This window comes from Hylobates moloch, unplaced genomic scaffold, assembly GCF_009828535.3.
Source record: "Hylobates moloch isolate HMO894 unplaced genomic scaffold, HMol_V3 SCAFFOLD_16, whole genome shotgun sequence".
Classification (NCBI taxonomy): domain Eukaryota; kingdom Metazoa; phylum Chordata; class Mammalia; order Primates; family Hylobatidae; genus Hylobates; species Hylobates moloch.
In genome coordinates, this window is record NW_026652291.1 from 27,458,899 (window position 1) to 27,472,707 (window position 13,809).

The following is a 13,809-nucleotide window of genomic DNA, read 5'->3' on the forward strand; positions in this document are numbered from 1 at the left end:
TCTCTAAATACATAAATAAAAAATAAAACTAAATAAATACAGAATGAACATGTGTCAAAGATTTTTTTAACTCATTAATAAGGGGGCAAGTCCACATAGCCAAAGTAAGACTAAGCAAAAAGAACAAATCTGGAGGCATCACATTACCCAACTTCAAACTATACTACAGAGCTATAGTTACCAAAACAGCATGGTACTGGTATAAAAATAAGCACGTAGACCAATGGAACAGAATAGAGAACCAAGAAATAAAGCCAAATTATTACAGCCAACTGATCTTCAACAAAGCAAACAAAAACAAAGTGGAAAACGACACCCTATTCAACAAATGGTGCTGGGATAATTGGCTAGCCACATATAGAAGAATGAAACTGGATCCTCACCTCTCATCTTATAAAAAATCAACTCAAAATGGATCAAAGACTTAAATCTAAGACCTGAAACCATAAAAAATCTAGAAGATAACATCAGAAAAACTCTTCTAGACATTGGCTTAAGCAAAGATTTCATTACCAAGAACTCAAAAGCAAATGCAACAAAAACAAAGATAAGTAGACAGGACTTAAACTAAAAAGCTTCTGTACAGCAAAAGAAATAATCAGCAGGGTAAACAGACAATCCACAGAGTGGAAGGAATCCATAGAGTAGGAGAAAATATTCACAGCTATGCATTGAACAAAAGACTAATATCCAGAATCTACAAGGAACTCAAACAAATCAGCAAGAAAAGAACAAAGAATCCCATCAAAAAGTGGGCTAAGGACATGAATAGACAATTCTCAAAAGAAGATATACAAATGGCCAACAAACATATGAAAAAATGCTCAACATCACTAATGATCAGGGAAATGCAAATCAAAACCACAATGCAATACCACCTTACTCCTGCAAGAATGGCCGTAATCAAAAAATCAAAAATAATAGATATTGGCATGGATGTGGTGAAAAGGTAACACTTTTACACTGCTGGTGGGAATGTCAACTAGTACAACTATGGGAAACAGTGTGGAGATTCCTTAAAGAACTAAACGTAGAACTACCATTGGATCCAGTAATCCACTACTGGGTGTCTATCCAGAGGAAAAGAAGTCATTATATGAAAAAGACACTTACACACGCATGTTTATAGCAGCACAATTCACAACTGCAAAAATATGGAACCAGCCTAAATGCCCATCAACCAACAGATAGATAAAGAAAATGTGGTATACATACACCATGGAGTACCACTCAGCCATAAAAAGGAATGAAATAATGGCATTTGCAGCAACGTAGATGGAATTGGAGACCACTATTCTAAGTGAAGTAACTCAGGACTGGAAAAACAAGTATCGTATGTCTCCACTTACAAGTGGTAGCTAATCTATGAGGACGCAAAGGCATAAGAACGATACAATGAACTTTGGGGACTTGGGGAGAAGGGTGAGGAATAAAAGACTACACATTGAGGCCTGGCACGGTGGCTCACGCCTGTAATCCCAGCACTTTGGGAGGCCGAGGAGAATTGCTTGAACCGAGGAGATGGAGGTTTCAGTGAGCCAAGATCGCACCATTGCGCTCCAGCCTGGGCAACAAGAGTGAAACTCCATCTCAAAAATAAATAAATAAATAAATAAATAAGGGGTCAAGTAAGATGGTAGAGCTGGTTCAAAGAGAATTTTGAGGAAGTAGGTGTTTATGGGCATTTAAACAGGAATAAGAGACTAAGGTTTCTGGATTAGCTAAAAAACAGGTTACTGTTCTATGAGGCATAAAAAAAAGTCACAACCTTTGAGGTTATCTTTTATACTAGACAGAAATTATTTGCGTCTCTACTGGATAAGCTCTTCAAGTTGATGTATGACCAGTCTGTGCCTTTAATTAATTGTCAATAGCAAAGTCAAACAAAAGTACATTTCCCTAGATATTAAAATAAATCCTCTAGGGAGCTGGTTGAACAATGCCCAAGAATGTCACACCACACTCTCCTGGCCTTATTTCTAAGTGTTGGATAACATCTCTTAGAGTGTGTTAGTCTTTCTAGGAACTGAATTTCCCAGAAGAGGGAAGCCAGCCCCCTCCTACTCAGAGGAATTGAGGAGCAACCTAAGGCCATTACTGGGCACACGACCCTCTCTCCCTTCTATAATACATTATGTGTCTTGCTTAAGAACAGATCATTGTGTCCCTAACACTGTGATGCCCTGTGAACGGTGGCATCTGCATAATGACAGGACACACCATCTTTTTAGAACGGGGCATGATAGACACATCCAACAGTAATAACTTAACTTAAGCAGACAATTACGGCAGACACACCTGACTTAACTTCAGAAATATGGGTTGCTAGGTGGAGGTTGCTGAGGACAGGGTACTAAGTGAAAGTACGATATGAACTGCATGCTTTTTCCAAGTGGTGGTGGTTTTCCTGTCCAGCCTGCTGCCACTGAACTGTCTTGTAAGTTCCCCCATATAAACCATTTGTTTAAGTCTATGTTTCATTCACCATCTCTTCTTTGGCCTCTTGAACCTGGTGCCATCCCTACTGAAGTTGACAGAGGTCCAGCATGACAAGAAATGATGGCTAACACACCATACCAGGCACCGTGCCAGGCAATTTACACTAACAGAGTCAGCACTCACTGCCATCTTCTGCAGTAAAGAGGTGAAGGAATCAGGACACAAAATAGAAAGTTTGGTCACTTGGTCGGCAGTTAGTCTAAACCTAGGAGCACTGGCTCCAGAGAACAGGCCTCAATCGCCCTGTTATCCTGCCTCTCCACTCACAGGGAAGCTCCTCCTGGAGACAGAGACTGCACCAAAGACGTCTGAACACCACCCCACTCCAACCCCAGAAGCCGGCAAAATGTTCCATTTTGAAAAAAAGAGTCTCAGTGGGAAATCCAGGACGGTCAGCTAACCAAAACCACACTGTTAACTAAAGCTACAGTACAGTGCCATTTAGAAAAAAAAAGTCAATGAGAAATCTTTTAATTGTTCCACATAAAAAGAATGTGCCATTCACAATAAGTGATTTCAGTTATTATGCAATGCCTTTATTCTCTAACAGCAGAGAGGGGAAAAAAAACAGGAATCTATAAGAAGACTGAGTAGAGAATTAATTTAGTAAATAATATTTAAATCAATGAGTTATTTTTGGACTTTTCTCAAAACTTGAATTGGCTAAAAGTACTTTAATTATTCTATAATTACATGGATTAATTTATTCCCACCCTCAAGAGAAAATCTATTTATGTTCCTGGGGGGCGTCTTAAGAGAAAAGCCAAGATCTCTGAAGGAAACAGGGGGTTGGTGTTACAAGATATTGATAATCACATGAGTAGCTTGATATTAACTATAAGGAGGTCAATCATTCAAACTCTCTCTGTTTTTCCTCCAGTTTCTGCCCAGGCTTTTTGAGGCATAACAGCTTGAAAGACTAGACCAGACCTAGAGCTTTTAAAAAAATATATATATATATAGGGTCTCACTCTGTAGCCCAGGCTCAAGTGCAGTGGCACCATCATGGCTCACTGCAGCCTCGAACACCTGGGTTCAAATGATCCTCCCACCTCATCCTCCAGAAAAACTGGGATTACATGCATGTGCCACCATGCCCAGCTAATTTACTTTTTTGTAGAGACAAGGTCTCACTATGTTGCCCAGGATGGGATGGTCTCAAACTCCTGGCCTCAAGTGATCCTCCCACTTCAGCCCTGTCCAAAGCACTGGAATTACAGGTATGAGCCACTGGTGCTGGCCCTAGAACATTTTACCATAATCTCCACCCCTGTCCCCAGGAACCCCCTTTGGGATTTGTAAGCCTCAGATTAAAAGCAGCTGCACAGCATGGAGTCCAAACTTGTCCATGGGTGGGGCAATCTTGGACTAACAAACGCTGAGGTGGCGTCTGTAAGCGCAAAGGTGCTGGGAACCTCTTCGACCACACATGGTGTCGGGAGAGAAAGTGAGGAAGAAAGAAGAGGGACTTTGTGAGGCCGAGGCAGTCAGATGGCTTGAGCCCAGGAGTTCGAGACTAGCCTGGGCAACATAGCGAAACCCCATCTCTATAAGAAATACAAAAATTATCTAGGCATGGTGGCGTGCACCTGTAGTTCCAGCTACTCCAGAGGCGGGGTGGGAAGATCACCTGAGCCTGGGGAGATCCAGGCTGCAGTAAGCTGAGATCATGCCACTGCACTGCAGCCTGGGTGAGAGTGAAAACTTATCTAAAAATAAATAAATAAATACAAAGAGATGCTGAGTAAAATCACAGGAAATGGGAAGTTCCTCTAATTTTGGAGCTTCTAGGCACCTAGTGAAAGCTTCTCTAGGTTAGGATTGAAAAGGAACATCACAGAGAGGCATGGCATGGGGTATTTAATGAGTCTCTCTGGCCAGAGAGCCTCCTCAAGTCTCTGGCCAGAGACACTCATTAAAGTTACCCAGATACCAGAGCAGGTGGGAGGGGTCCTAGGGACCTTGGCTACGGGAAGACACAGAGAAAGGGAGGAAAAGCAGAGACATCTGGCATCTCTGGCCTTGAACAACAACCCAGTCCGAAGAAATACTTTCCTATCTTTCCACCTTACCTGGGTCAATATGAAAAATGGGGAAAGGGTTTCTTCCCTACATGTTTCCCCCATCTTTTGGCACATAATGTACTACTAGCACCACAGCACACCACAAAATTCCAAGGGGTGGAATTCAGCATAATTCAACATGTGATGAGCACATATGCTGGGCCCGGCACCGTACCAAGCATTCTGTTTCAGTCATCAAACAATCCAATGGGTTACTCTCTTGTATCCCACTTTACAAAAGGAAACTGGGGCTTCAAAAGGGTGAGTAGCTTCACCAAGGTGGCACAGCTTACAAGTAGCAGAGCCAGCACCTGAATCCAGGAAGGCCAACTCCACAGCAACACAGTTACCCATTCCTGACACCTTTGCTGTTGAGGAAATTAATTTCCAGGAACTCATCTCATGCACCTGGACCCCTCTAATATCCCCAAGCTCTTTTAAAGATTTGGTCCAAGAAGCTATGAAGGGATGGACATGGAAGAAGATGTTTTCTTCTGGTGAATTTGGTAGAACATCTTCATGCCTCCGCAGCTGCTCTATGTTGGTCTGGGCATCTTCTACCAGAGAGCCAGACAGGCCCAGCAGGGAAAAAATGACACTGAGCCAAAATGCAAATGTCCTATTCAACTGGAGGTGGTGACAAGGGGAAAGGTAGAAACTTCAGCATGGCTTTTACAGTGGGGGTGAGGGGGGTTCACCATATGCTTAATGGATGACTATTACCCAACTCCAAGTCTTTATACTCAGAAAATAGAGGTAAGTGGGCAGGAAGGGGAGCAAAGAGGATTCTCAAAGATTCTATGGAGGAAGACATGCCTCTGTGAACCATGAACTCATGAATTATAAGTAACAGTAACATTGTTTTTACAAAACTTCACAGTTTGCAAAGTTCACACAATGACCCTATGCAGTAAGTGATGTTATCTCTCCAACTGCATAGATGAGAAAACTCACACTCAGAGGATGTGCTTACCCAGCAGGTGCTGGCTCTGCTACTTGTAAGCTGTGCCACCTTAGTGAAGCTACTCACCCTTTTGAAGCCCCAGTTTCCTTTTGTAAAGTGGGATACAAGAGAGTAACCCACTGGATTGCTTGATGACTGAAACAGAATGATTTTATGTGCTTACCCAGCCAATACACAATCTCAGGAGCCCTAACTTTGAAACCCTCTGCTCTTCCTACCCAGGACCCAACCTCTATAAAACCTCACCCAGCCCCACCCTCTCCCACACTCTGTTCACACCTCTATTATAGCAAGTGCACTCAGTGCTTGCACATGGTAGCTGCTCAATAAAACATTTGCTGAAAGCAAATGTGAGACCTTTTCACTGCTCCTGCAATGACACAGAATGGAATTAAGAACTACTAGAAGAAGCATAGCAAGGGCTTCTGGCTAAGCATGGCAGGTGGAACCCAGGCCACTGACTCTACTCCTTCATGAACCCCACTAAAGTGACTCTAAAAGTAGTAAAGAAGGCAAAGACCCCACCACAACAAGAAAAGAATAGAGAGGCAACAACAGAAGGCAAAGTGAGATAAGCAAAATTGTGTTTGCTGCAGGGAGCTACCGAGAAGTGACTCAGCAGGCTAGAAAACACGGACTCCTAAGCTGGCAATAGGAGAACTTTATAATGATTACTGCTGAGCCTCAAGCAGGCTCAGAAACTGAGGGACCCTGGCACCTCTGAAAATGAGATTTGGGGGTTCTGAAAAAGAAAGATTGAAAGACTTTAAAAGTACCAGCTAAACCCCCAGATCCCCACCCGACCCTGACAGAAGATGGAGACTGATGCTCTGGGAACAGACGGGCTCTGCAGGCTGCACCACACACCAGGAGCACCACCCCAAGGACATTGGACTGAACCTAAGTCCACATAATGACCACTGAGGAGCTCTGGCACTCTCGCCTCCTGGATCCCACGTCACTGGGACAGCCAGGCTGGTGTCCCTTCTAAAACCCCAATCTTCACGGACAGCAGTGTCTGCCCACCAGATCTCCAGTCATCCGTCCCTGCTGCCCCTACACTCCCGTCTCTGTCACCTCTTTCTTGGCTAATTTCACACAAATTACACTGAACCTCAGCCTCGGCAGGATCTTAAACACACACTCACTGAAATCCAATTAACCTTCGATAAACGTCCGGCAATCAATAGTCATTCTGTGGCTTGGGGAGGCGCCATCCAGCCCGGGAAAGCGGACTCCTGCACGACCTTTACTTTTAATGAGATCAATGACAGTCATTGTCGCCAGCTCTTAAAGTGACTGGCAAATATGATCACCAGGTCAGGCCCTTGGTAATATCTGCTTCTGGGCTCACAGACGCAAACAAATGAGGGCCCCTGCAGGCTGCTGGCTCCCGAGGCCCGTGCTTGCTGGCAGGTGGGCACCCCTGGGCAGGGCTGTCTCGGGCCTGGAGGTGCAGATCAGCAGGGTGAGCGCAGATGGCACTCCTGGCAAGGCCTGGGCCCCTGGCTTCATGTTTGAGTATGGGGAGTCCTGAACTTCAGTGAGTGTCTGAACTGCCTGGACAGTTTGTTGCAATGTAGATTCTTGCAAACTTCTACAATCCTTTCCACCCTAGATTTGGATTAGTGAGTTTGGAGTAGGGCCCAGGAATCTGCATTGTTAAATAAGCTCCCCTGGTGATTCCTTTTTTTCCCCTATAGTGATTCTAAAAGAGATGGTTGGTGAACAAGTCTTAGCTCCCACCAAGCTGAAGAATCAATGTTCTTGGTTAGAGCCTAGCTAGTCCCACACCTTCAATAAGCATACTGAGGACCAGAGAGAGGATGTGATTTGCCTAAGGTTACACAGCAAGCTACCAGCAGGACAGAGATTGAACCTATCCCTCTTGCCTGCTAAACTGTTGTTTCCCCATCCAAGTCTATTGGGCCGAGTGGGACTGGGATGCTATAGGGTGAGGAGGCCTCTTCAAAGCGGAGTGAGGCTGATACAACAAGTGGTTAGGGGGCTCTGGAGCCATCCCCACCCACCTCAAGAGGGGTTCCTTCTACAGCCACCTTCCAGGATAGACATCTGCTTATGGCAGCTAAGATGCCACTAATCACACTACACCCTAGGATTCAGAGTAAGACTTTCGCCCCCTGTCACTCCTATCTAGCCCTTGTACCTCCCTCCCCAAGGAAGGCTCATAGCCAGGCTGCCCTCAGGAGGGAGTCACTCCAGGGCTGGCTCCCTGAGCACCACAGTCCTAGGGAGACTTTAGAACCTCAGGAGTCTATCTGAAACTTTCAGGATTGTGGAATCTTTCATCACACACACACACACACAGAGACACACAGACACAAACACACACACACACACACACACACTCCTCCGTAGTCTTCAAGGCCGTGGCTTTGATGTTGGTTGGTAAGAGACATGATAGATTAATTTATTCAGAGTAAGGCCTGTCCCTAATCTACTCTCAACACCACTGATGGTAAATGACAGTACTTAGAGCACCATAGTGGCCCATAGCCCACTGTGGGGGTTTCTGGGGAAGTAAGTATTTAATAACATCATCTCAGACTGCCAAAGAGCTACCAAGTCATGCAAAGCCTAAAAGCCAGGGACTGGGGATTAAGAAATTAACATAGCATGGCATTACAAGGATAGACCAATGAAACAAAATAGATTCCAGAAGAGCCCCACATTGATGACAAAGACGTCAGATCCCAAAACTGTATGATTCCATTTATGTGAAGTTCAATAATGGGCGCAGGTCATCTATGGTGGCAGAACTCAGAAGAGCATTAGCTCGGGGAGGGACATGAGAGAGCTTGCCAGGGAGCTAGAAATTACTTGTAACTTTATCTGGACAGTGATTACATATTATATCCACATGGAAACTTACTGAGGTATACAATTAAAAGTTGTGACCTCAGGTAAGTTATCTTCCCTCTCTGAGTCTCTGATTCTTCATCTGCAAATCTGAGACAATAAGACCTCCCTCATAAGTTGATAATGCAGAAAGCTCCTGGTACATAGAGTCAGGCAGTCAGTAAACATTAATGGTTTAAAAAAAAAAAAGTTGGGGAAGTAGAAGAGAAAAAAACAGCCCAATGACAACAACAACATTCATCTCACTATCATTTTGGGGCACTTACTTAGCACATGCCAGGCACTGTGCAAGCACTGTTTGTGCATTAAGTCACACAGTCCCCACAAAATCACTTACTTAGAGATAGGTACGATAAAACAGAAAAATGTTTCTATGAAGTGATCCTTGATGTAAGCCAGAGAGAGGTGTCACATTCAGACACTGCCTTGGTGCAGAGCAATGCTTCTCGGTCGGTGCTCCAGCTCCTCTGAGTAGTTAGTTACCAAGTGGCTCCAGGTTCCAGCAGCCCAAGATATTGTGTTGGTGCAAAAAGAATTGTGGTTTTTGCAACAGCCCAAAATAAAAAACAAAACACACAATTACCTTTGCACCAACTTATAGATCCCTGGCAGGGAAATGGAGAAGGTAGAGGGGCAAGGACTTTGGAGTCATGCAGATCTGAGTTCAAACCCTGGTTCTACCCCTGCTAGCTGTGTGATATGGGGCAAGTTGTTTAACCTCTCTGAGCATTTGTTTTCTCATCTGTAAATGGGGTTAATAATATATACTGCACAGGAGGGCTGTAATGAGTAGAGACTATGTGCATCATATGCCTGGCACATATTAGTTGCTTATAATTATTATTGGTTATTGTTTTTCCCCAAATAACTCTGATATCAGCTTGCCCCATTCTGCATATCCACAAGAAAACAACCAACACTATCCCCTAGGCCTGCCTAGTAGAGGCCAATCTAGGGTGTGAGGCTGGTTTGTTTACCCATTCACTAATTTAAGGACGTCTACCAAGGATCTGCTCTGCACAGACCACTGGCTTTATCTACAAGGTATCAAAAGAGCGGGGAGGCAAGAGCAGATGAGACCAGGCCTCAGAGGGCACGCCCTGCCCAGCTCCTACTGCCCAGCTCCAGCCTAGCTGCCCCCTCCGGCCCAGGCACCATGCTCAGCCATAAGCAAACAACTACCCAGAGTGCACCTTTCTGTGTTTGCATTTGTTTGGAAAATCAACGTTGCCTCTGATTAAACACCATTACGGCTCTGGGCTCACTGGATCCAAAGAGATTAATGGACTTGAGGGTGCTGCTGGAATGAAAATGCCTCCACAGCTGGTAGTAAGTAAATGCCAGGAACCTGGCAGGGGTGAGGCCTCTGGGATATTTCCTGATCGGCAGGCGACAGACCTTGTTTCCCTATAAGGCCGTTCAGGGAAGGCCAGAGGTGGCCTCCCATCCCATCCAATCCCTTCGCCACTGGAACCAAAGACTATTCTGCTTGAACACCTCCCACACACCACCCTAGAAGCCACCAGTGAAGGCAGCAGAGTCAGAAGCCCCGACTTGTGTTACTGGCCAAGTGACCTCAGGAAAGACAATTGCTCCCTCTCAGAACTTTTCACCCTATCTGTAAAATAGAAGGATGAATTCTTTTTCTCATCCCTTTCCCTCCAAGCAGCAGAACCCTTCCAGAAAAGCCCCATAGGCAGCTCAGGCACTGGCAAAGCTGCCCTGGGTAAAGCAGGGTGGTATCTGTTTTGGTGTAGCCTGCCTGTACCCCACACATACCCCAAGGCCCTTGAATGGGTTATTGAAGCACTGTTCCCCAAGTCAGGGGACAACAGCTTTCCTGGAAGGCCTGAGCTAGCCACAGTGAAACGTTCCCACCATGCTCCTGGCAGCAGCTCTGTGCACTTTGATGCGGCCCCTCTTTTGTGGCCTAACAGGAAGAGTGAAATCAGGGAGACCCAGGTTTCAATCCCACCTCTATTAAGCCATGTGACCTTCTCTCTCTGAGTCTCTGATTCTTTGTCTGCAAAATGGAGACAATGAGACCACCCTCATAAGTTTATCTGGAGAAAAGGGCCTGGCACAGGGAGTTAGGCATGCAATAAACGCTAATGGTAAAAGGAGAAAGAAAGAACAGAGCCCAAAGATAATATAAGGAAATCAACAACCACCACCCAGCTACTCTCCTGGAATGCTAGCCACACGCCAGGCACTGTGCTCAGCACTGCTTGCACCCTAACTCACATAGTCTTCACAACCCCTCTTGGAGGCAGGTAGTGACCCCATTTACAGTGGTCACATGTCCACCAGGAGGCCTGTGCAACCACCACACTCTCCTGCCATCCCCCTAGGCTCATCTGCTGAGCCAAGGTATGGCTTTCTTCTGTGGGACATCTCCCCACTGGGACCACATGCTCACGCTCATCTTCGTGCACTGCCTGTGGACATGGGGAGTGGAACAGAAAAGAGCATTCACGGCCAGGTGCGGTGGCTCACGCCTGTAATCCCAGCACTTTGGGAGATCGAGGCAGGCGGATCACCTGAGGTCAGGAGTTCGAGACCAGCCTGACCAACATGGAGAAACCCTGTCTCTACTAAAAACACAAAATTAGCCAGGCATGGTAGCGCATGCCTGTAATCCCAGCTACTTGTGAGGCTGAGGCAGGAGAATCACTTGAACCCAGGAGGCCGAGGTTGCGGTGAGCCAAGATCGCGCCATTGCACTCCAGCCTGGGCAACAAGAGCAAAACTCCATCCCGGAAAAAAAAAAAAAAAAGCAAAAAAGCATTCACCTCCACTGGGCGTGGCCCCTTTCCTTCCTTCCATCCCAGAGTGCAGAACATGTCGCTGCACTCCTCAAAACCCTGAAGTGACTCCACAGTGCCTCAAGGTCACACCCAAGACCATTACCTTATCTCCCCACATACCCCAAGGAACGCTGCCCCAGCCCTGCCAAACTTCACCCATTCCCTTCCCCTTCTTGCAAAGCCACTCCCTGGAAAATTCCTACTCATCCTGCTGGGGACGCCAACCTGTGGCAGGCCTCAGTGCCTCTTCCTCACTCTCCCTGGAGTTCTGCTGACACCCTCTCACTGCCTGAGATACAGCAAGGATTTAGATGTGTGTCTAACTCTGTTGCCAGACAGCAACAGAGGCTCCTCCCAGAGCAAGGGAGAAGAGGCCCGGAAGGGACCTCAGCAGTGTCGGTGGGGATGGGGCAGCCAGGCCAAGAGGGAGGCCGGCTACTCCACCTCTGCTCAGCAGGCCTCTGCCCACTCCTTAAGCTCTGGGGACTGGGTCTGGTCCCCCTGTGAGCCCCCATACCTAGCATACAGCAGACACTATTAAAATGATCAATGTTGAGCCTGGCCACGTGGCTCACACCTGTAATGCCAGCACTTTGAAAGGCCAAAGTGGGAGGACTGCTTGAGCCCAGAAGTTCCAGATTACAGTGAGCTATGATTGTGCCACTACACACCAGTCTGGGCAACAGAACAAGACCCCATCTCTAAAAACATAAAAATGAAATTATGAATGTTGTTGAAAAAGTACAATTCCACCCATTCCTGTGGGACCCTGTGCAACCAGGAAGCAGAAAGTGGGGGACAGGTCCTACCCACTGGCCAGTATTCCCTGGGACAAGGGGGATGGGAGGGGGAACACACAAAGCCCACCTCTTTTTTCCTGCTCTAGGAGGCTGATGCAGTTGGCGGCTGCTGTCCCCTTTTTGCCTGATCCCTTGAGATCTGGGAAGTGGGAAGGAGAGAGAAGGGCAGGAAGAGGGAAGAGACAGCAGACAGGCCCCACAGAGCCAGAAGGATTAAGTCCCACTGATTTTGCATCATTGTTCTCTGTGGCCGCTTTGCTTTGTGGGGCTCAGATGGTACAAAGGAAAAGCAGGTAATGGCAGAAGGGGCTCAGCATGTCCCTGCAGGCCGCCATGTGCACAGGGTTGGCCTAAATGACCTGAAAGAATCTTTCTTGCTCAAAGTTTATAATTCTCCAGACAATGGGTCCCATTAAAGACAAGGGGGCCAGACTCTGAGGCCTCACCTGGACACACAGGCACTTCCTGGGCAGCCTTGACCAAGCCCATGTTCCCTGGCACAGCAGCCCTGAGCTCTTGACCTCACCTCATTGACGTCGATCTTGTTCTTCTCCATGTAGTCTCTGTCATTGACCTGCCCGCCGTCCACAAACTCCATCAGGAGGACCCGTTCCGTGGACAGGTCCCAGTGGATTCGGGGGACCTGGGATAGGAAGGGACAGGTCAGATGGTCTGGGGAGGCTGGGAGTTGGGCAAGGATGACAACGTGGCACAGGGAGCCAGACAGCAACAGGGGGTACTCCCAGAGCAAGGGAGAAGAGGCCCGGAAGGGACCTCAGCGCTGTCGGTGGGGATGGGGCAGCCAGGCCAAGAGGGAGGCCGGCTACTCCACCTCTGCTCAGCAGGCCTCTGCCCACTCCTTTAGAGACCGGCTTTGCCAACTCTCCTCAGTGCCTTCTAACACTGTTAAGAGCCAAAACTAAAATTGGGACTTGGGAGGAAAATGTTGGAATGCCTCACACCTGGGCATTGCTGTTAAGGATATTTCCTCTCCCCATCCCGCCACCAGGCCTACTTTGGGCTCCTCCCTCTGTCTCCAATATTTCACCTGGGTAATGGGTGCATTGTGTGTATTGAGCGAATGACTGAATTTTAACCAGATGATAAATTTTGTTTCTCATGCCTGTTTCCTGTAGGAAAACATGTTTTCTGGGGCAGACAACATTGGATATTAACCCAACATCTATTCCCAACCCTCTTCTTCCCTAGAGATGAAAAAAACTAAATACTGGGGCCAGGCAGGGTGGCTCACACCTGTAATCCCAGCACTTTGGGAGGCCGGGGCAGGTGGACTACTTGAGCTCAGAAGCTCAAGACCAGCCTGGGCAACGTGGCGAAACCCTGTCTCTACAATAAATACAAAAATTAGCCAGGCATAGTGGTGCGTGCCCGTGATCCCAGCTTCAGAGGCTAAGGTGGGAGGATCACTGTCAAAGCCACAGTGAGCTGTGACCTTATACATCACACCGCTGCACTCCAGCCTGGGCAACAGAGCAAGATCCTGTCTGAAAACAAACAAAAAAATTAAAAACCTAAATACTTTCTTTGCCTGCTTTATAGTAGGTATGGCCATATGACATAGTTCTGACTTATGGACATAAACGGAAGCCTGCTGGGGGATTCTGGGAAGGTTTTTATTTCCCTGATTAAAAAAAAGAGTATTTGCATAGTGCTACTCTTCTTCCACTTCTCTTCCTGCCTTGAAAGTGAATGTGAATGTGATTGTTGGTGCTGTAGCAGCCATCTTGCAACAATGAGGAAAAATAAAAAAATAAAAAAAAAATGAGATGCCAGCT

The 13,809-nt window shown here is 46.7% G+C and overlaps 1 protein-coding gene across 5 annotated transcripts in view; it reads right to left on the reverse strand.

The window, feature by feature from the left end:
- Positions 1 to 13,809, reverse strand: part of ADCK1 (aarF domain containing kinase 1) — a 167,168-nt gene that overhangs the window by 14,303 nt on the left and 139,056 nt on the right. For 3 of the 5 annotated variants that reach the window (XM_032180252.2, XM_058429345.1, XM_058429348.1), the window contains one exon: positions 12,540 to 12,656. The exons of the other annotated variants lie outside the window; for them this stretch is intronic. In XM_032180252.2, coding sequence (XP_032036143.1) covers positions 12,540 to 12,656 — 117 coding nt within the window. The remainder of the gene's footprint in view (positions 1 to 12,539; positions 12,657 to 13,809) is intronic. 5 annotated transcript variants of the gene reach the window in all.